General features: G+C 51.1%; 2 protein-coding genes and 1 non-coding gene across 9 annotated transcripts in view; all 3 read left to right on the forward strand.

Annotated features, from left to right (window-relative positions):
* The window catches only part of AXL (AXL receptor tyrosine kinase), a 30,677-nt gene extending 13,611 nt beyond the window's left edge, over positions 1-17,066 (forward strand). For 2 of the 3 annotated variants that reach the window (XM_004271256.4, XM_033430906.2), the window contains 12 exons: positions 64-214; positions 429-455; positions 2,604-2,736; positions 3,030-3,121; positions 5,664-5,759; positions 5,897-5,974; positions 8,047-8,139; positions 8,525-8,646; positions 9,241-9,350; positions 13,213-13,372; positions 13,896-14,032; positions 15,763-17,066. In XM_004271256.4, the coding sequence (XP_004271304.1) occupies positions 64-214; positions 429-455; positions 2,604-2,736; positions 3,030-3,121; positions 5,664-5,759; positions 5,897-5,974; positions 8,047-8,139; positions 8,525-8,646; positions 9,241-9,350; positions 13,213-13,372; positions 13,896-14,032; positions 15,763-16,114 (1,551 nt within the window). In that variant the 3' untranslated portion in view covers positions 16,115-17,066. The remainder of the gene's footprint in view (positions 1-63; positions 215-428; positions 456-2,603; positions 2,737-3,029; positions 3,122-5,663; positions 5,760-5,896; positions 5,975-8,046; positions 8,140-8,524; positions 8,647-9,240; positions 9,351-13,212; positions 13,373-13,895; positions 14,033-15,762) is intronic. The other variant, XM_033430905.2, reaches the window with a different exon arrangement.
* Positions 9,893-9,965, forward strand: TRNAD-AUC (transfer RNA aspartic acid (anticodon AUC)). The gene has a single exon. It is a non-coding gene; the product is annotated as a tRNA-Asp (tRNA).
* Positions 17,067-18,293: 1,227 nt separating the features above from the next.
* Positions 18,294-23,005, forward strand: part of HNRNPUL1 (heterogeneous nuclear ribonucleoprotein U like 1) — a 36,281-nt gene continuing 31,569 nt past the window's right edge. Inside the window, exon 1 of one of the 5 annotated variants that reach the window (XM_033430910.2) lies at positions 18,294-18,397. Coding sequence is in view for 2 of the 5 variants with exons in the window: in XM_004271251.4 (XP_004271299.1) it covers positions 20,037-20,331 (295 nt within the window). In the remaining 3 variants the exon portion in view is untranslated. Of the gene's footprint in view, positions 18,398-19,863; positions 20,332-20,696; positions 20,716-23,005 lie in introns of those variants that run through there. The other 4 variants (XM_004271255.4, XM_004271251.4, XM_033430907.2 and 1 more) reach the window with 4 other exon arrangements.

Raw genomic sequence — 23,005 nt, forward strand, 5'->3', positions numbered from 1 at the left:
AGGGTGAAGGCTCAAGCGTTAGGGGCTGGAGCTCTACTCTGATGCCACGTCTGGACGTCCTAGGTGCTAATGGATGTAGGGCTAAGGCGAGAAGTGACCTTGGAGCTGCGGGGAGACAGGTCTGTTCCCAACCTGACGGTGTGCGTGGCAGCCTACACCGCCGCTGGGGACGGACCCTGGAGCCTCCCTGTGCCCCTGGTGCTCTGGCGCCCAGGTAACTCCAAAGCCGTGCTCAGCCCCCTTCAACCTGCCCACAGGGACCTCGTCTCTCCCAGATGCCCGTGACTTGCTTGCTGTACCTTTGAGCATTACCCCAGTCTAGGCTCTGTTCCTACCTGGAACCTTACTGAGAGCCTCACTCCCTCAGCTGTGTCTCACCAGTCTTGCCCTCTCTGAGCATGTCCTCCCTCTGTCCTTTCTCCTCACAGGACAAGGACAGCCAATCCACCAGCTGGGTAAGGACTTTCGCCTCTTCTCCCTCCCTTCCCTCATTGTCGAGTGAGGACCCCGTCGCCACACACACTCTTTGCACATCCCTTTCGTATTTCTCAAACTCATCACTCTAATCCTCTGCTTCTTGGGTTTGTGTGGTCCTTGGTGGAGGTGGCTGGAATGACCCAGTGCATTGTAGGTACTCAGTGAATGGTGGACGGATGGATGGATGGATGGAATGGTGGATCAGTGAATGTGTAGATGGATGAATGAATGAATTGGTGGGTGGGTGGTGGATGGATGGATGGATGGATGAATGGATGGGTGGATGGCAAATGAATGAATGAGTGGATGGGTGGTGGATGGATGGATGGATTGGTGAATGGATCGGTAGTTGGGTAGATGAATCCATTAGTAGGTGGGTGGGTGGATGGATGGATAAATGAACAGACAGGTGAGTTATCCCCCTCATATCCATCCTTCTCAAATATTTCTCCAACAATTCTCAAACATTCCTCCTACACCCATTGTACCCTCCTAGCACTATTACAGCCCCTCTTGTAACTCAACCCACGTTCCTTACATGCCTTCCTGCATTTCTTTGCATACCTTTCCACACTAATCCCACCCTCCTTTCACGTTCATCCCATTATAACCCTTCATTCATCACACGTGCCTCCCAAACCCAATGCACACCCACACTTCTCATTCACACACTCTGCGTACTTTTTACACACTCACCGTACCTCCAACATTGCAAGCACTGTAAAACTTTCAGTCCACACGATCCCACATTCTGCAACTCTCCTTGCACACTCACTCGACACTCCTTACACGTTATTCCCTCACCCCAAGCCGATCCTAACCCATGTCCGCTTTCTGCACACACCCACACAAACTCCTGGGACACTCAGCACATACCCGTCCTCCGTTCCTTACACACTCACTCCCACCTTTTTGCACGCCCCTTCCATTCATCCCGTGCGTCTCATCTTCCCTTCCCGTGTCCTTTGCACACTTGTTGCACACTCACCTCACATCCAAGTTACATCCTTACGAATACTGCTCTTCCTTGTATCTAAAACTCCTTGAATACTCCCTGAATCCTCACATATCCCAGTTCCTCCAGTACTTATCTGACACTCTTTACACACTCCTTTGCACACTATGGCCCTTTACACGTTTATTTTACTCTCATCCCTTGCTTTACGAAAACCCTTCCAGGGAATTCCCTGGCGGTCCAGTGGTTAAGACTCAGCACTTTCACTCCCAAGGGCCTGGGTTCGATCCTTGGTCGGGAAACTAAGATCTCAGAAGGCGCAGGGAGGCCAAAAATAAAAATAAAAATAAAACCCGTCCATAGCCATCACACACTCCTCCTCAAAAATATTCCTTGGCCATTGGTCCCTGGAGCCTCAAACTCCTTGCATGTTCATTGCACATGCCTCGTGCACCTGTCCTACACGGTATGCGTTCTCTCCCTACTCATCTGTCTTCCACACCCAAGTCCCCCCCCCTTGCACGATCATCACACATATCACACACCCATAGACCACTTGAGATTTACTCACAACCATCCCTCGCTCACATTACATTGCACAGCCCACCTTGCACAGGTCTCTCACTCTCATCCCACACTCCTTCCACACGCATCACACAGTCCCCCAGTGTCCATCCCATTCTTTTTGTTAATATTTATTTATTTATTATTATTTATTTTTTTATCTTGGCTGCGCCAGGTCTTAGTTGCGGCGTGCAGGATCTTTAGTTGAGGCGTGCGGGCTTTTTAGTTGCGGCATGCGGACTCTCTTAGTTGTGGCATGCATGTGGGATCTAGTTCTCTGACCAGGGATCGAACCCGGGCGCCCTGCATTGGGAGCGTGGAGTCTTATCGTCCACTGCGCCACCAGGGAAGTCCCTATCCATCCCACTCTTAACTTACCATGCTCGTCCTACAAGTTTCACACTCTTCCTTTAACATCCACTCCTATCTATCGTATCCACTGCATGCCCTGTCCAGCCCAGCCCAGTCTCCCCAGATAGGGGAACGCACCTGTCACATGCCTCATCAAATATATCCACACCTGCCTCCTTTCAACATCACCCCCTTGGGGCTCAGGGAGCTGGAACCAAGACCTCAACCATGACCTGTCCCGCGTACCCCCTGACAGTGAGTGAACCCCCAGTCCCTGCCTTCTCATGGCCCTGGTGGTATGTACTGCTGGGAGCAGTGGTGGCTGCCGCCTGTGTCCTCATCCTGGCCCTGTTCCTCGTCCACCGGCGGAAGAAAGAGACCCGCTATGGGTGAGTGGGAGTCACGTGGGTTGGAAGGCCAACATGGACTGGGATGGAGGGGTCGGAGGTGGGGAGACCATGAGGAGGCTGGTGCAGGAGGAGAGGTTACCGAGAATCAGAATGAGGGCAAGCCTCTGGGGAGTGAATGGAAGGCAGAAAGCCATCCAAGACGTGCTCAGCAAACACTGGAGGAGAGGGCAGGCAGGCCTGGGGGTGGGGATGGCGTTCGCTTTCACTGTTGGTGGAAGGAGGAGGTTCCACATTGTTCTGCCCTGCCCTCATCTCCTCTCTATTCCCCCCAGAGAGGTGTTCGAACCAACAATGGAGAGGGGCGAGCTGGTGGTCAGGTACCGTGTTCGCAAGTCCTACAGCCGTCGGACCACTGAAGCCACCTGTAAGTGAACCCCATGCCTCCCTGCCTGGGTTTGGGATAAGAAGTATAGAGCTTTGGGCCTGCTGGGCTTCTGCAGATGCATGAACCAGAAGTGTCTGAAGGCCTTGGAATACTAGGATGTTGGAACCACAGACCCTAAGAGCAACAGAATTGTGGAACCACACACCACCTTAGAATCAACCTTAGAATAACTGAATCTTAGACATAGTAGATCTTAGAAAGACCAAGCTTAGAGCCGTAGGATCTCAGAACAACGTAATCATGATGATGATGATAAAGATGATGATGATGACCATGAAGAAGACGCTGCTGATGAGATGATTATGATGCTGATGATAACAGCCAACCCTAGCACTTCCTCTGTCACAGGTGCTGTTCTAAGTGCTCTACACACGTCCCTTCATTTAATCCTCACAACAACCCAATGAGTTAGGTACGTTATCCCTCCGCCCCACTTCAAAGATGAGGAGGCTGCAGCATAGAGAGGTTAAGTAACTTGCTGGAGGCCACACAGCTTGTAAGCTGGAGAGTTGGGATTCAAACCCAGGCAGTTTTGCTCTCAAGTCCATCCTCTTACCTGCCTCTTGGAATTAAAGAATGTGAGAGAGGTAGAAGAGATCTTGGCCGAAAGAATTATAATCCAGGACTATAGACCCTTAGGATCTTAAAAATCATAGAATCTTAGAACTATAGACACTCAGAGGATTGTAGCGTGATGGAGGGTCCCAGCTAAGCAGGGACCTCAGAGGCCATCCAGTCCAATCTCTTAATCTCTCCATTCGGGGAAACAGATCCAGAAAGAAAAGGGACAGAGTTAGGTATCTTCCTAGCACACAGTGAGAAGACTGCCAGGGCCCCAGGGAGACACCAGAAGGGGCTGGGAAAGACATTTATTGAAAAGGAGAAGGAAGAGGAAGTGACGGGGTCACAGCAATCTAACGGAATAACGTGCGGCGGCAGTTCTTCAAGTGTGACCTGAGTCCCCGGGAGTACCCGAGACCTTCGCAGGAGGTCCACGAGGTCAAAATTATTTTCATATTAACACCAAGACATCTTTTGCCCTTTGGCACTCTCATTCTCTCGCAAGCGCTCCATGGAGTTTCCCAGAGGCTTCCTAATATGTGATGATGTCATCGTTCTGTTGATTGATTGAACATGTGCTTATGTATGCTTGTGTTTGGGAAATCTACCCGTGGGACTTCCCTGGCAGTGGCGCTCCAGTGGTTAAGACTCCGTGCTTCCAGCGCAGGGGGCGCGGGTTTGATTCCTGGACGGGGAACTAAGATCCTGTATGCTGTGCCACGAGGCCAAAAAAAAAAAAAAAAAAGAAGAAAAAGAAAATCTTTCCGTTTTCATTTTGAGCACAATAAATACTGGTGTAGAGATGACCCACATAAAAGGAAGCTCTTTTCAGGCCTCAATAATTTTAAGAATGTGAAGGGGTCCTGAGGCCAATAAGTTGGAAAACGATTGCTACACAGCAGTGAAAATAATAGATCCGACTGCACACGACAACTACATTACAATGATCTCATAGACATTGTGTTGAGTGAAGAAGCCAGACACAACAGAGAACATATGATGTGATTCCACGTTTATAACATCCCCAAACAGAAAAGACTCATCTGGGGTAGGAAAAGTCAGGGAAGTGGACTCCCCTGAGAGGGCAGGTCATGGTCTGTTCTTCACCTGGGTGCTAGTTACACTGTTGTGTTTGGTTTGTGAAAATCCACTGAGCTGCTCACTTATGATTTTTGCAGTTTATACTTCAATAAACAGTTCAGAAAGATTTCTAACAACTGGTACGGCAGGACGCTAACCAATCAGGGTGCCCACTAGTGCAAGATTAGGTGCCAGGCTCTAACCCTTTAGTTGCTGCTCTGGGGGAAGATGCAGGGGGTTTAGAGGAGAAGCTAGGGTGGGGCTGTGGGGGTGCTCTGGCCATTAGCTAATTTTGAATGAATGCAGAAGTATTTCAGCATTTTAACCATGGGTATACAGGCATACCTCAGAGATACGGTGGGTTTGATTCCAGACCATCACGATAAAGCAAATAATGCAATAAAGCAAGTCACACGCATTTTTGGCTTTCCCAGCGCATATAAAAGCTATGTTTACACTATACTGCAATCTACTAAGTGTGCAATAGCATTATATCTTTAAAAACAATGTACGTACCTTAATTTTAAGTTGCTTTATTCCTGAAAAATGCCAACCACCATCCGAGCCTTCAGTGAATTGTAGTAGTAACATCAAAGATCACTGATCACAGGTCATCATAACAAATATAAAAATAATGAAAAGTTTTGAAATATTGCCAGAATTACCAAAATGTGACACGGAGACACGGGGCAAGCAAATGCTATTGGGAAAATGGCGCCGATAGACTCGCTCGACACAAGGTTGCCACGGGTCTTCAGTGTGTAAAAAACACAATATCTGCAAAGTGCAATAAAATGAGCACGCCTGTATCCCTATGGGCGAGCGTCGTCTGGGTGTCAGCCCCGCTCCATGGCTCCGTCTACCCCTACCTCCCATGCAGTGAACAGCCTGGGCATCAGTGAAGAGCTGAAGGAGAAGCTGCGGGATGTGATGGTGGACCGGCATAAGGTGGCCCTGGGGAAGACCCTGGGAGAAGGTGAGTCCCCCCATAACACACACACACACACACACCTCCCTGAACCATGAAGTCCTCCCCACCCCCCGCCCAGCCACAGGAAATGCAGTCTCTACGACGCCCCCCTGAGGTCAGCATCTCTCTCTGGTCCCCCACAGGAGAGTTTGGAGCTGTGATGGAAGGCCAGCTCAACCAGGATGACTCCATCCTCAAGGTGGCTGTGAAGACGATGAAGAGTGAGTCTGTACATGCATGTGCACACATGTGGGATCCCCATCCCTTAATCTCAGGTCCCTTCCCTGTTCCCCTAAGGAAGCAGAAGAACAGGAAAGGTAACAGCAATTTAGCCCAACCACAGAACCTCAGTGTTTCCGGACAGGAAGTGGAGTCCCTGCCAGGTCCTTCAACAGAGGGAACTTAATACAGGGAGATTACTCAAAGGTGTAGGGAAAACTGAAGGAACAGCTGGGAGCAGTGAGACAATTAGCAGCAGCACTATGTCACTTCCACCCCCAGGCCCGAAGGGCAGAGGCAGGAAGTGGTGTTACCAGAGCCCACAGCCAGAGCTCCCTGATGGGATTTAGGAATCACAGAGTTAGGGGCTACCTCGTGGGAGCTCGAAACACAAAGGAGACACAGCCACCACCAAGGCAATACTGGAAGCAGAAAGAGAGAGGATGAAATGCCCTGACTTCTCCCCTCCACTCGCCCACCTGTCAATCTCCCATCGGTGCTTCCCATTGGCAGACTCCAACAGGAAACAGCAGGAAAGGGAGCCTGGGAAATGTAGTTTTCAAAGGGCCCAGCCCCCTGAGATGCATAGCAGAGCAGGGTAAGGTCGAGAATGAGGCACACCTGGCTTCATCATTTACCCGCTGTGTGATCTCAGGTTAGTGACTATCCCTCTCCGAGCCTCCCATTCCTCATCTGGAGAAAAGGATCATAACGTCTCTACCTCCTAGGGTGTTGTGTGGCAAAGCACTTAATGCTGGGGTTGGCACATTGAACTCACAATTAATGTGGACTAAAACCCTATTATTTACATCATCAGAGAGGGTGGGAGCCAGTCCAGGTTCACACAGCACAGGAAGTCCAGGGCCAAGTCCTTTCCACATAGGGATGAAGCTTAGAGGGTCAGGCTGGAGGTAAGGGAGAAATGATCCTTTCAAAGTCACAGCGGCTAAAAGCTTGGGTTATGGAGTTATAACTCATTCCCTCATTCATTACTGAGTGCCTCTTGCATACCAGGTTATGTTCCTGACCTGGGTTTGAATCCCAGCTGTGTGACGCTGAGCAAGTCACTTTGCCTCTATGAGCCAGTGTCCTGAGTTGCAAAACAATGGGGACAATGGTAGGGATCCCAGGGCGGCTGCGACTGTGCTGGGAAGCAGCCTAGCACAGAGCTGCACATGGACCCCGGAGCCAGACTGCCTGCGTTTGAGCTCTGTCTAGTCCTCTTGCTAGCTGTGTGTGCCCTTAAGCAGGTTTCTTAACCATTCTGTGCATTGGTCTCCCCCATCTTTTTTTTTTTTAATTTATTTATTTTTATTTTATTTATTTTTAGCTGCGCTGGGTCTTCGTTGCTGCACGCGGGCTTTCTCTAGTTGTGGCGAGCGGGGGCTACTCTTCGTAGCAGTGCGCGGGCTTCTCATTGCGGTGGCTACTCTTGTGGCGGAGCACGGGCTCTAGATACGCGGGCTTCAGTAGCTGCGGCACGCTGACTCAGTAGTTGTGCCTCTCGGGCTCTAGAGCGCAGGCTCAGTAGTTGTGGTGCACGGCCCTAGTTGCTCCGCAGCAAGTGAGATCTTCCCGGACCAGGGCTTGAACCCATGTCCCCTGCACTGGCAGGCAGATCCGCTGCGCCACCAGGGAAGCCCCTCCCCATCTTTAAAATGGGGAAAGTAGGGCTTACCCGGTGGCGCAGTGGTTGAGAGTCCGCCTGCCGATGCATGGGACGCGGGTTCGTGCCCCGGTCCGGGAAGATCCCACATGCGGCGGAGCGGCTGGGCCCGTGAGCCATGGCCGCTGAGCCTGCGCGTCTGGAGCCTGTGCTCCGCAACGGGAGAGGCCGCAACGGTGAGAGGCCCGCGTACCGCAAAAAAAAAAAAAAAAAAATGGGGAAAGTAATAGAAGCTCCTCAGAGGATTAAATGAGTTAATAGATGTAGAGTGCTGAATACAGCACCTGGTACTTACAAATCACGTTTGATAAAGAAGAGGATGATGATGGTGATGAGGCCGAGGAGGAGGAGGGAAAGAGTCCTCCCTCCCCACCCCTCCTCCTCATACACCTTCCTCTCTCCCCCAAGTTGCCATCTGCACAAGGTCAGAGCTGGAGGATTTCCTGAGTGAAGCCGTCTGCATGAAAGAATTCGACCACCCCAACGTCATGAGGCTCATCGGTGAGGGAGGGCAGATTTAGGGGGTCGACAGGCCCCGTGGAGGCCGCAGCAGAGGGAAGACCCCTCCCTTGGGCACTGAGAAAACTCAAACCTCCAGGCTTCCTCCTCCCTGCTCCCTGAGAGTCAGCAAGTTCCCCCCTTCCTCTCTCCCTCAGCTTGGAATGTGACATCCGACCTTTCCCAGAAATAGCTGAAGTCCCCAGGAGGGCTGGAGAAACAACCCTGGGAACAGTGCTGGAAATGGCTTCTGTGAAGCTTGGTCCGTCACCCCCCTCCTCAACAATTTGGAGGCCAGACTTGAGGGGGAGGAAGAGACAGAGCTGAGAGAGGGGGTGGCTTCCCCTTCTGCCCAACTCCAGTGACAGGGCTGCCTGGGGGCACTCAGGCGTCTGTTTCCAGGGTTCCGAACGAGAGGGCTTCCCGGCACCCGTGGTCATCTTACCTTTCATGAAACACGGAGACCTTCACAGTTTCCTTCTCTATTCCCGGCTTGGGGACCAGCCAGTGGTGAGAGGATTTTATTGTCTGGCCCACAAGTGTTAATTGAGCACCTACCAGGTACCCAGAGCCGCTCAGACACTGGGAAGGCCAAGGTGACCAGGAGCCTGCTTGCATGGAGCTGTCTGCCAGTGGGGGGACCAGACAATAAATAAGTTCAACAAATAAGCAAGATAATTTAAGTGCTAGGAAGGAAATAGAGCAGGATGAGTGACAGGAAGGCCAGGCAGTTAATTTGGGTGAACAGGGAAGGTCTCGCTGAGGAGGGGAACTTCAAGGAGGAGGTGGGGAGATCTGGGAGAAAGCAGTCCCAGCAGAGGGCACAGCATGTGCAAAGGCTCAGAGGTGGGAACAAGCATGGCTTGTTTAAAGACCAGAAAGGGGGCTCCCTGCTGGAGCATATGTCAAGGACAAGAACAATAGGAGATCAAGACAGGGGAAGGCAGGTGGGGATGACATAGGGCCGTGTTAGAAAGGGGTGGGATTTAATTCTTGGGGCCCTGGGGAAGCATCGCAGGGCAGAGCTAGGAGAGAGGAAGGGAGGAGGGATAGATCTCGGGGACTCTTCTGACCCTCTACTCCCTCCTGCCCCGGCCCCCCCAGTTCTTGCCCACTCAGATGCTGGTGAAGTTCATGGCAGACATTGCCAGTGGCATGGAGTATCTGAGTACCAAGAGATTCATACACCGGGACTTGGCCGCCAGGAACTGCATGTGAGTCTCCACCCTTCCAGGAATCCCCACTCCTTCCGGGACACTGCCCCCCGCCCCGCCCTCCTTCCCAGGATGGAAGAGGGCGCTAGAAACACACAGCCTTCAGGCAGGTCAGAGCTCAGGAGTGGAACAGAGAGGTGAGCAGGGAGGCTGGGGCCGGCTTTCTGGAGGAGGTGGGCCCTGAACCGAGACCCTGAAGGAGTACTGAGATGTGAAGAAAAGTGACAAGAGTGAGGGCTCGGTGGGTAGCATGTGGTGAGCAAAAGGACAGAGGTGACCGATGAGGGTGGTGACATTTAAGCTTCATCTTTGTCCCCCTCCATGCTGAGTGTCTTACCTGAGGCTACCCTTGGGGAGGGGCCACACTGGATAAAGAGGCCACACCCCCTGCCAAGGGACAAGCAGAAAATAGGTCAGAACCAGGGCTAAAGTGAGGGCGAGGTGTGTGTATGTGTGTGTGTACACACAGGCTTAGAATATTAGTCTCATTACACTCTTGGACTCAGAAATAGGAGCTGGAGAATCAGAGAATCTTTGGGAATTCCCTGGTGGTCCAGTAGTTAGGACTCTGCACTATCAGTGCTGAGGACCCAGGTTCGATCCCTGGTTGGGGAGCTAAGATCCCACAAACCACGCAGCACGGCCCAAAAAAAAAAGAGAATCAGAGAATCTTCTATAAGACATGCAAATTTTCACAAATGTCTTTATTCCCGCCACCCCCAGTTTTTTTTTTTTTTTTTTTTTGGCCATACTGCGAGGGCATGCGGGATCTTAGTTCCCGGACCAGGGATCGAACCCATGCCCCCTGCAGTGGAAGTGCGGAGTCCTAACCACTGGACCGCCAGGGAATTCCACCCCCCCACCAACTTTTTACTTTGAAAAATTCCAAATCTGCAGAAAAGTTGAAAGAATTGTGCAATGAACACCCATATCTCCTCCTTGTTGAGATGTTGCCACATTTGTCCTCTCTTCTCTTTCTCTCTCTCCCCTCAACCATTTGAAAGTAAGTTGCCAAGATGGTGACATTCCACCCCTAAATCTTCAGTAGGTATCTCCTAAAATCAGGACTTATGCCTAAACGATCACAATTCTGTTATCACACGTAAGAAGATTAACAATAATTCTGTAACACAACCTATATCCAATCCATGTTCCAGTTCCTCCGATTGTCCTTCAAAATGTCTTTTCAGGATATTTTTTCCCCCAAAACCAGGATCTACGCAAAGTTCCCAGATTGCATTTGGTTCTTGTACCCCTTGGTCCCTTTTAATCTAGAATTACCCTCCACCACCATTACCTGTGTATAGTTTTTTTTTTTTTTTGCGGTACACGGGCCTCTCACTGCTGTGGCCTCTCCCGTTGCGGAGCACAGGCTCCGGACGCGCAGGCTTAGCGGCCACGGCTCATGGGCCCAGCCGCTCAGTGGCATGTGGGATCTTCCCGGACCAGGACACGAACCAGTGTCCCCCGCATCGGCAGGCGGACTCTCAACCACTGCGCCACCAGGGAAGCCCTGTGTATAGTTTTGTGGCATATTCTTTTGGAAGAGATCAGGCCAGTTGTCTTGTAGGATGTCCCATGTATAAGATGTGTCTGTTTCCTTGTGGTGGCATTTGCCTTGTTCCTGTGTTCCCTTTATTTCTTATAAACTGGAAAGGAGTTCTAAAGGCATGAATAGACTCAGTCAAAATGGAAGTTCTTTTATTTCTGTAACGTGGGCTGATCCTAGTTAAGCCCACAATGTAACAGTGACACCAAAAATCAGGGCGGACAATCAATTGTTATGCACCTGTCACATTTTCTGTTAAGTTGTTAAAATATTAAAATACTTCCTTACCAGTTGGCAACTGGCCACTTCCCCAAGCTTCCCATGTGCTCCACAGCCACCAGCTTAGATGCCTGAGTATCACCCATCTCCACCCCCCTCCCCCCAGACACAGCAGTTAAAGGTTAACTCCTAGCATATTAGGGGCCTCCGGGGTCTGTTCTGGTTGGTCATTACCCAAGTCCATCACCCTGGGTAGAAATAATCAATTCTTTTTTTTAAAATTAATTAATTAATTAATATTTATTTTTGGCTGCTTTGGGTCTTCGTTGCTGCACATGAGCCTCTCATTGCGGTGGCCTCTCTTATTCTGGAGCACGGGCTCTAGTCACGCGGGCTTCAATAGTTGTGGCTCGCGGGCTCTAGGGTGCAGGCTCAGTAGTTGTGGTGCATGGGCTTAGTTGCTCCGCGGCATGTGGGATCTTCCCAGACCAGGGCTCGAACCCGTGTCTCCTGCATTGGCAGGTGGATTCTTAACCACTGAGCCACCAGGGAAGTCCCCGAAATCATCAATTCTTTTTTTTTTTTTTTTTTTTTTGCGGTACGCGGGCCTCTCACTGCTGTGGCCTCTCCCATTGCGGAGCACAGGCTCTGGACGCGCAGGCTCATTGGCCATGGCTCACGGGCCCAGCCGCTCTGCGGCATGTGGGATCTTCCCGGACCAGGGCACGAACCCATGTCCCCTGCATCGGCAGGCGGACTCTCAACCACTGCGCCACCAGGGAAGCCCATCAATTCTTAAAAAGACAGAATCCCAGAAACTCAGATGCAAGAATCAGGGAATCTTCTATTTATATAAAGCACAAAAACAAGCACAAGTAATCCATGCTGCTAGAAGTGAAGATCTTGATCACCTAGGAGGGGTAGTTATACGCTAGGAAGGAAGGACCGGTAACCTTTCTTTCTCATTTTAAAAAATCGATGTCTATTCTACATACACTAAAATATGCACATTTTCTGCATGCAGTTCAATGAATGTTTACGTGTCTATAGACCCATGGAAACAACCACCACTAGATCAAGATAAAGAACATTTCTAGGCCCTTGGCAGGCTGTCACCTGCCCTTCCCAGTCACTGCCCCCAAGGGGTAACCACTATTCTGTACTTTTGTCCCCATCAACTTCTGTCACCTCTTCTTAAATGTCATGTAAGTGGAATCGCAATTTTGACTCCTTTGTGTCTAGTTTATTTCGCTCAGCGTGAAGTTTTGAGATTAGTCCATGTCATTGTACGTATCAGTAGTTCTTTTTCTTTGCTGTGTAGTGTTCTATTGCACAGATGCCCCACGATGTTCTGTTTCTTAATCTAGTTTCTGGTTACCTGGGTGTGTTTATGAAAATTCAGTGAGCTCGGGCTTCCCTGGTGACGCAGTGGTCAAGGATCCGCCTGCCAATGCAGGGGACACGGGTTCAAGCCCTGGTCCAGGAAGATCCCACATGCCGCAGAACAACTAAGCCCGTGCGCCACAACTACTGAGCCTGCACTCTGGAGCCCACGAGCCAAACTGCTGAAGCCCGTGCGCCTAGAGCCCGTGCTCAGCAACAAGAGAAGCCACTGCAATCAGAAGCCCGTGCACCACAACAGAGAGTAGCCCCCGCTCGCTGCAGCTAGAGAAAGCCCGCGTGCAGCGACAAAGACCCAACACAGCCAAAAATAAATAAATAAATTTATTTTTAAAAAAATTCAGTGAGCTCTTCATTTAAGATTTGTGCATGTTTCTGTGTATATAGTATACTTCAAAAACACAGTTAAAAAGAAATCAGAGACTCCAACCCAAGGAGTCTAGGAAGGACCTTAGAATCTGGCAAAAAGCCAGAGCTGGGAAGGCCCATAGCAGCCCTTTTCCCACCCACCTTTTACAGGGGGTATAAGAAGTAACACGGTTCCCTCCCAGTCTGGGGCAAGGCGGGGAAACTGATCCCCAGCCCCAAGCAGGACAGCCAGGGCAAGAGATGGAGATGTGTCTGAGAGTAAGGGCAGGCTTCCTGGTGGAGGGGGCTGATGCCGTGACCCCATTCCTCTCCCCAATCTGGTAGGCTGAACGAGAACATGTCGGTGTGTGTGGCGGACTTTGGGCTCTCCAAGAAGATCTACAACGGGGACTACTACCGCCAGGGACGCATCGCCAAGATGCCGGTCAAGTGGATCGCCATCGAGAGCCTGGCTGACCGCGTCTACACCAGCAAGAGCGATGTGGTACGTGCACCCCTGGCAGGAGTAGGGAGCAGGGGGAGGGCGTGGCCTGATCATCTCACACCGGACCTGGGCTCACAGGGACGTGCGGGCTTCCCTGCGCAGGGGTCCGCCACGGGGACCACGTGTGGTGGGCATCTGTGAACGGTGGTGTGGACATGCTGGGGGTATGCATAGGCCCATGGGTGCATGGTGACAGGTTGCTACATGGGATATGTAGACAGTTTAGGTTGGGAGAGGCAGTGGTAAGTGTATACATGTGTCTAGCCAGGGTGTGGAGGGTGACCCGAGACCACGTGTCCGTGAAGTGTATAATTGTTTGCACAGGTGGGCAGGTCTATGTGTGCACACAAGTTGCCTCCGTAAGTGTGTACCTGTACCAAAGTGTTTCTGTGAATAGCTGTGATGCACCCACAAAGATAGCTGTGTACACATAAGTGTGGGGACACCCATGAATCTGTATGTTGGGTGAGGGCATCTGTGCAGGAGAGACCCCCTAAATTCTCTCCCTTCTACCCCACCACAGTGGTCCTTCGGGGTGACAATGTGGGAGATTGCCACTCGAGGCCAAACCCCATATCCAGGAGTGGAGAACAGCGAGATTTACGACTACCTGCGCCAGGGAAACCGCCTGAAGCAGCCTGTGGACTGTCTGGATGGACTGTGAGAACCTATAGGATCCCCTCCCCCCATCTCAGATTTTACACCCAAACTCTGAGCACCCCACATGGCCCTGACATCTCCAGGACCCCCTAAAACCACAGAATCCCTCAGACTGTTGAGGAACCCACCTGCCCCCTCACCCGTGCTCCACAGAACCACCATTAGCCCATGCGGTATGAATTAGCAAAAGGTGCCCTTTCCTCCTTTGCTTTGTGTGTGGAATAGAGGCTAGAGCAGCACCCCTACCCTGGCCAGGTATCCGTGGGCGATGAATAATGACACGCCCCCACTCACAAAGAATTCTAATTCCTCCCAGACTCCTGAGTACCCACACTCCCCCCACGTGCTCTTCAACACGAGCCTTCTGCCAAACCCTTATAATGAGCTTCTCCAAACTCTCCAGGCTCCTCTGAGATGTTCCCAGAACCCTTTAGGGTGGTGCTTATCAAATTTTGCCATCCCATGGAACACACAGAGAACAGCACTTTGGGGGTAAAGAGAAGATGTTGCTTGGATCGGGAGGGGAGAGCCCGGGGCTTCAGACTCTCCAGGTCCTCCTTGGGTGCTCCAAGAGCTGAGGGCAGTAAGAATAGCTAACGTTTCTATAGAACTTACTAGAAGGTATGGTTTTAAGTGCTTTGCGTGCATTAAGTCATTTGGTCCTTACTACAGCCATACGAAGTGGGTTGGCACCCTTATTATTCCCATATGCAGATGAGGCCCACGTCAAGGGAAAATCATTTGCCAAAGGCTGCATAGCTGGTGTATTAGTTATCTATAGCCCCCAAATCCAGTAGCTTAAAACAACAAGCATGTATCACCTCGCATGGTTTCTGAAGGTCAGGAGTCTGGGAACTGCTTAGCAGGGTAATTCTGGATCAGGGTTTCTAATGAGGTTACAGTCAAGATGTCAGCTGGGGCTGAAGCCATCTGAAGTTTGAGACTGGAAGATCTCTTGCAAGGTGGCTCACTCACATGGCTGTGGCAGAAGGCCTCAGTTCCTTGCCACGTGGACCCCTCTATAGCGCTGCTTGAGTTTCCTCATGACATGGCGGCTGGCCTCCCCCAGATGAGCGTTCCAAGAGAAAGAACAAGGAGGAATCCACAATACCTTTCCAACCTAGTCTCAGAATCACACACACTATCATTTCTGCCGAGTCAGAATCCAGTGACTAAATCCAACCCACACTCAAGGGGAGGGAGGGTAGCCTCCATCTTTTGAAGGGAGGAATGGCAAAGAATTTGAGTACGTATTTTATTTATTTATTTGTTTGTTTGTTTTTGGCCACGCCGTGTGGCATGCGGGATCTTAGTTCCCAGACCAGGGGCCGAACCCGTGCCCCCTGCAGTGAGAGCACAGAGTCTTAACCACTGGACCGCCAGGGAAGTCCCTGAGTACATATTTTAAACCAATACAGCTTTCAAAGCTTTGATGCTATGGTCTGTTCTGGGGAACCACACTGGGAAGCTTTACTCTAGCAAATCCTCACTAGAACATCACCCCCTACCCAGAGAGATTTCCCAAGACTTTTTCCATTTCCTGAGTGTCTGTCCCAGGACCCACCTCAGAAACCCTTGAGAATTCCCAAGTCCCCATAGATGCCCCCTGAACTGCTACAGTTCCCTCCCCTCCCTTGTAATACCCTCAGTCCTCTGAGTGTCCTAAAATGCCCCCAAACTCCCAGAATGCTCCCCTGTTCAGTCTCCCACTCCTCGTTTTGCTACCCTAGGTATGCCCTGATGTCCCGGTGCTGGGAGCTAAACCCCCGAGACCGGCCGAGTTTTGCAGAGCTTCGGGAAGATCTGGAGAATACGCTGAAGGCCCTGCCCCCTGCCCAGGAGCCAGACGAAATCCTCTATGTCAACATGGATGAGGGTGGGGGTCATCCTGAACCACTTGGAGCTGCTGGAGGAGCTGAGCCCCCAACTCAGCCTGACCCCAAGGATTCCTGCAGCTGCCTCACCGCCGCTGAAGTCCATCCTGCTGGACGCTACGTCCTCTGCCCTTCTACAGCTCCTGGCCCCGCCCTGCCTGCTGACAGGAGCTCCCCAGCACCCCCAGGGCAGGAGGATGGCGCCTGAGACAACCCTCCACTCGGGACTCCCTCTCAGGACCCAAGCAAGGCACTGCCACTGGGGGACCCCCCCTCACTTTCCCACTCCAGGCTTTACCCCCAACCTTAGCCCTCTCCTCCTACCCATTCCACTTCCAGCCCAGACAGATCCTCTCCCTTTTCCACACCTTAGTGTCCCCATGTGTAAAAGGAAGGGATTGGACTACAATCCCTAAGGGTCCTCCCAGGTCTAACATTCCAAGATTCTAGATTCTAAGGTTTAAAGAGTCTAGATTCAGAGGTTCTAAGTTTCAAAGATGAGTCTGATTCTAAGGACCTGAAATTCCAAAGTCTCTAATTCTAAAGTGCTAAGGTTCTAGACATGGAAGTTCTAAGGCCTATATTCTAAGGCTGTGAGACTCTATGGCTCTAGACTTTTCTGGTTCTAAGAGTCTTGATAAAGCCCACAAGATTTTAGGTTCTAAAGCCCTAAGATTCTAATTCGAGGATCTAAGGCTCTATGATTCTACATTTTATTTTTCTAGGGTTCTGAACCCCTAGGGTGTAAGATTCTACAATTGTAAAAATTCTACAGTTCTAGACATGGAGGTTCTAAGGTCTGATGTTCTAAACTTTGATGTTCCGAGCCTCATAGAGCATAATTTCTCTGGCTGTAGAACTCTAGATCATAAAGCTTCAAGAGTTGATCTTCTCAAGTTCTAAGATTCTAACGCTGGTCAGTTATAGGTTCTAAGGCTTTATGATCCTCGAAACTTTTGTTACGAGATTCTGGATCCTAAAGATCTAAAATGCTAGAATCTGCAATTAGAAAGTTCTAAGAGTCTAAAGATGGAGGTTCTAAGGTCTCATGTTCTAAGATGCAATGTTCCAAGACCTAGTCTAAGAACCTAGATTCTCTGTGTCTAAGATTCCGGATCATATGCTTCAAGATTCTAGATTATTAAACTCTAAGATTCTAATGTTGTTCTGTTCTGTGTTCCAAGGCACTCTAGATCCTATTGGTCCAAGATTCTGGATCCTCAGCATCTATGGTATAAGATACTACAGTTGGTGGTGACTAACCAGATGCCAAAGTTTTAATCATTTTTAATGTTAGACACCTTTAAGTTCTATGCTGCATTCTGTCTTTCTAGGATTTTAGTTAAGGAGCCAAGAATTCACAGTTCTAAGTCTTAAGATTCTAGGCACTATATTCTAAGATTCACATGTTGTAAGATTCTAAAAGTCTACAGGTCTAGAATTCTAAGATACAATTCCAAGGTCTTAAACTTAGTTTTATCCTTTTGGGGATAGTTTTATCCTTCCCTTCTTAGCCACCTCTGCTTCCTCTTCCCCTCATGTGGGGTGTGCCACCTCAAGCCTGTGCAATGCATTAAGGATGCCTCCTTTCCCCAAAGGACAAACTCCCTCCTTTGGGGCCATGCTGCCCCCCTGAGCCAGTCCCCTATGCCCCTGAACAGAGTGTGGACTCTGAAACCTCCAGAGGGGCTCAGATCACATAAAACTTTGTAACCATGCTTGTCTCCTCTTGTCTCCACTTAGCTGTCATATGGCCCCTCTCCCTGGCAACTCAGTTTCCCCAGTAAAAAGGAGGGTTTGGTGGGGTCTTGGAGTTCTCCCCTCACTAAAGAGGATAGAAATGAACATATACATAGACAAAAAGACAGGCAAACAAAAGCAGAATCACTGAAACCCCTAGTGAGGAATAGGCACATAGATATTCACAGGGTCACACAGAGACCCTACCCCTCTCCAAAGTAACAGACCCATGAATTAATGGACATACTCAAGCACACCTGGTCACAAATACAGAGACACAAATTCAGACACAGAGAAACACAAAATTACTCAGATACAAACACGTTTACAAACATGCACAGGCAGGCAGTCACCAGGAATAGGAAGAAACTAGAGTAACAGATACAGACACAAATACTCAGACATATAGAGTACGTATAGGGCACTCACAGACCCAAACGTTCAGATTCACATAGAAACACAGGCACAGAGCACCTCCGATAATCACGAGCCCACAAATGGACTCCTGCCAAGGCAAGCCCACTGTGTTTTGCAAGCATCGCAGGCATAAGTTCCTGGGTGTGTCCAGCAGCAGATGGAGAAATCCTTGGCAGCGCCCGGACGCCCCCCGGTGGTGGCTCCTGCGAACCGAAAACAGTTCAATCCGGGCCACAAACTTTTTTAGAACAAATCATTGTGGGAAGCTGGGAGGAAAGAGGAAGTCGGACGTGGGCGAGGGGCGGGGTGTCTGGACTGGAACCTACGGGCCCACGTGAGTGTCTGTCCCGCTTCTGAGTGGGTGCTGTGTGTCTAGGTTTTGCCGTGGTGTAAGCTTGTAGTGTAACTGTCCTGTGTGTCTTTATCATTTGAAGCCCCCTGCCTGTGGCGACCTTAGTGGGCTCATCTACACCGAAGTTTGGTGTGTTATCCCCTGAATTGATGCTTCTGATCCCACACACGCCATTTGTTTATCTGTATTGTGTGTGCGCCTTTGTCTAAGTAGAGGTTTTGTGTGGCTTTTGTGGGCTTTAGGTACGGCTCAGTGGGCAGCGGACGTTTGCATTGTGTATCTCGATAGTGTACCTTACAGAAGCTTTGTGTCTTTTGAGTTAGAGGCGACAGGTGGTGTAGTGTTAGACATTGTGAAACTCTGTGGAGTTTAGTAGAGTGAGGCTTAACTACGGACCTGTGTGTTTGAGCTTGTCAATATAGATACCGAAAAGGCGGATCTACTGAACAGCAGTTTAGAGGATGTGGAGTAGAGACCCTTGAAATTGTGGAGGTCTTTCCGGAGGGGAAGGCTCTATGATCGCGTGCAGAGTGCCCATTGCACGTAAGATACCAACCATAGAGAAAGACGGTAGCGCAGCTATAAAGAGGCGCCCCGTGAGATGTACTATCAAAGGGGAGAGAGTGTGATTCCCTTTACAACTTTTCTCCCGCTGTTAGTCTAGCCTCTATTTTCAAACCTTCAGGATTCTCTGAAGTCAAAGGGTTGCTTTTCATAAAGGCAACCGAGTTTCTTCCAGATTAAGAATAATTTATTTACTTAATCTCGATTTCGTATACTTCCCTCTACAGCAATATTCGTAAGGCCGACAGTAACCAGAATGGCCAATCTGGGTAGGTTTTCCTAAAACGATGCAACTGTACTAGCTTTAGTGAGATAAGACAGTAACTGAGATTGGTGGACAGACTGTTTTGAAACCGCCCTAACGGCAAGGGGCAGGTCCTTAATGAATTCATCTCTTTCCGGTTTCCTAAAGGCAATCGTGAAAGGGGGGCGGGGGTGTCTGCCGACCCTCCATTTGATTGGTTTCTAGTGGTTTTACCCGCTTGGACTCCTCTAGGGGCGGGAGATTTAGACCAATCAAGATATGTGTTACAGAGACAGTAGTCTGATGAAAGGACCGCACAGGAAAGGCCGTGGGGGGGGGTGGCGCCGCTCATTCTGAGATCTCATCACTGATTGGTCCAAATCTTTACTCCCTTTCCCTCATTTGACCCTACGGGAGCGGGCGCGCGGGCACTACCCAATCACCGCGCGCTCCTCCTCCCTCCTTTTCCCGCCCTCCCGCTTCGGTCCCAGTACCGACGTAGGCCAACGCTTCCTCCCCGGCAACTCCTAAGCCCTTTCATTGACGTTCTTTTGAAAGACGCACTCTAATTGGCTGAGCTCCTGGGCCCGCGCCCATTGCCCTCATGCGATGGCCAATTGGCACCCGTGTTGCATCGCACGGGGCCACGGAGGAGGGGGGAGGCGGTGGCGGCGGCCATTTTGAGCCGCCGCCGCCGCCATTGGAGTGGGGGCCCCCCCCTTTCCCCCTTCGCCTCCTGACAGGAAAGGTTTAAGGGGGACTGAGCCCTGGGAGGCCGGGCCGGGCTCGGGGGCCGCCCCGGGGGCCCGGGCCATGGATGTACGCCGTCTGAAGGTGAACGAACTTCGCGAGGAACTGCAGCGCCGCGGCCTGGACACTCGCGGCCTCAAGGCCGAGCTTGCTGAGCGGCTGCAGGCGGCGCTGGAGGCCGAGGAGCCCGACGACGAGCGGGAGCTCGAGGCCGACGACGAACCGGGGCGAACCGGGCACAACACCGAGGAGGTCGAGACCGAGGGGGGCTCCGACCTGGAGGGGACCGCGCAGCCACCGCCGCCCGGGCTGCAGCCGCACCCGGAGCCCGGCGGCTACTCGGGGCCGGACGGACATTGTGAGAGTGCGCGGGGCGAGGGCCGGGGAGCCCGGAGTCCGGGCCGAGGAAGGGCTGTGGGACGCGGGATCCCAGCGCCTGAGGTCGGGGAGACGATCTGAGGATCGGGGGATCGCGCCATCCGCCGCTGAAAAGGATCTGGGGACAAGGCCCTTGGGACGACCGGAGGGTGGATCCTGGCGTTCGGTGCAGGGGAGATACTGGAGTGGGGGCTCTCGGTTTCGGAGATGAGGAAGGTCCGGGGGTGTAGAGGATTCCGGAGCCTAGGGCTCGGAAACCGGAAGCCGTGGTTTCTGGAGCCGGAGACAGTCGGAAGAACAGGAGGTTTTCTGTCGGCGGGCTGAGGAGGATCTTGGAAATGGTGATCTTAGGGTTTACAGCTGGGTAGGCTTGGGAGCCATGCTAGCCCAGTCTATGGGCTGGGCGTTGGGGGCCGTGTTTTCAGGGCTGGGAGAGTTTTGAGGATGGAGGGTCCTGGAGTTTGCTGCTGGATGGGGTACCGAGAATTCTTATGGGTTGGTTAAAATGGAGTGCTGGTGTCTGACCGGGGAGGGTCTGATGGACTGTGTGTTCTGGTGTTTGACTGGGGAGCACTTAGGGGCTGTGGGAGACCACCAGGTGATTGTACTAGGGGGGACTTCCATCTGGCTGAGGATGGCCTAGGGGACTCAGATCCGGGGCTGAAAGGCCAACCTTGAGGCATGGGGAACCTGGGCATTTGATGCTGGCAATCTGGGGGCCTTCTGGTTGACTTATAGAGGAGGTATATGGAACCTTGGTGTCCAGAAGCTGGTGGAGGAGAGAAGGATGCTTCACTGGGTGAGGGACCTGGAGGGCTAGAGCTGGGAAGGCTCTGAGAACAAATAACGCAGTGGCTACTGCTGAATGGTCTTAGATTAACAGTATGGGATGTTTGGAGAACAAGGGTAGCTGGGGGTGGGTGGGGTAGATAACAAGTAGATACTCGATGGAGTATCTAGGGGATAGAGGATCCTTGTGTCCAGCACAGGAGTGTGTAGCTGGTCTGTCAAATATAGGGGAGGAGAGAGTGTGTAGCATGTGGAGGGTGAAAGAAAACCTGTTGACTTGGCTGGGGACCTCAGGGTGGAGTAGGGAGGAGTGTTTCTGGGGCTGAACATCTCCACAGGAGGGCTCCTTGGTCCCCAGAAGCAGTTATTTTTGTGCCCAGGGATTGGAGGGGCCTCAAGGGGTATCTGGGAACCTGTGCATCAGCCAGAAGGTGTGACTCTGAAGGAGAGGGGATGGAGTAGATCTGTTACTTTCTGAAGGGAGGCGACCCCGGTATGGGAGGGACTAAATCTGGAGTTAGAAAAGGGTGGCTTTCTAGCAGGACAGGGATCGGAGAGGTTGAAGAGTAAGTAGAAAGGACTCTGGCGTTCAGAGTTTGTGTTATTTCTCTGAAAAGAGGGTATTCTCAGCCATAGGGCTAAGGAAATGGGGAGAGCAAGGGGGTCAGAGAAGAGACTGGATTTGGGGTTGGCATTGGGTATTTACTTGTTGAAGAGAGATGGAATCTCCTGGAGCAGGGCAATCTGAGGGTAGATTTGGGGTGGAGAGCGATTGTCTAGGACTCAGATGCTGGGAAAAGTACTTCCCATTGCAGAGAGCTGTGAAGGAAGGAAGGAGTGGCCCAGTGTGCCTGCCTAGGGCAGGCAAGGCCCTGGCAGGAATGCCTAGGAAGAAGGGCCAATGGCTGGAGGTGGTTCCAAAGAAAAGTGATGTGCTTTGGAGCATAGACTCTAGACTCAGATTTTGTCTTGGGCAAGTCACTTCACCTCTGTGAGCCCTGGTTCCCTTGTGTGTAAAATTGGGATAATAATAGTGTCCCCACCCCCCAGGGTTGTTAAGAATGAGATTACGTTCATAAGGGGCTTAGCACTGGACCTGTCTATTATTAGGAGGTGGATGTTTTAGAGAGCGGAGAAGGGCCCCAGAACCATAGCTTCTCTGAGCAAGGCTTCCTCTGTGAGCACAGGAGATTCTCAGAAAGAGAGATGTGAGGCTTCCGTGGCGAGAAGAACACTGTGCTTGGAGCCTGGAAGAAAGAAAGTGGTTTGAAAGGGTCCCTTGTGTTCTAATTAGGGAGTTATTCTGTGTCTTCCTTTCTCCCCTACCCCTTACAACAAAATCCTTTGGGTCCCTTTTTATGCCCCCCTCCAACCCTTCCTTCAACCCTGGTAAACAGACCTGTAGCAGACCACGTGATCTGTGACTTTCCTCCCTTTGGCCGCACCTGGTTTGTGCCCAGATATATTTGTCCTCTGAGAAAGGATCCAATCAGTTAGCAAGCAGCAGAGTAGTCTGCCCTTCCCTGTGGTTCTGCCTCACTAGTCCTGGCACAGCCACTAGTAGGGCTCTGGAGGCACCTAGCAAAGCTTGCCCCTGGGGTGGAGAACCTGCTTACTACTAACCCTAGGTTTCCAGAGTTCCCTCTGGATTTGCCTACAAGGTTCTTGAGGGAGTTTCAGGTTTTAGTTCCACCTCTGAGCTCTCACATGTGTCATCCCAACCCCAGGAATGTTTTCTCCGTTCTCTTCACTGAATTATCATCACCTATGTATCCTTTGAGTCAAGGCTTATCTCTTACTTTCCGGGTCCCTGATCTTAGCCCCTGGTACTTCTTCATAGCCCTTAACCCAATCATAATTTTTGT

The sequence above is a fragment of the Orcinus orca genome, chromosome 20 (assembly GCF_937001465.1).
Source record: "Orcinus orca chromosome 20, mOrcOrc1.1, whole genome shotgun sequence".
Taxonomy (NCBI): domain Eukaryota; kingdom Metazoa; phylum Chordata; class Mammalia; order Artiodactyla; family Delphinidae; genus Orcinus; species Orcinus orca.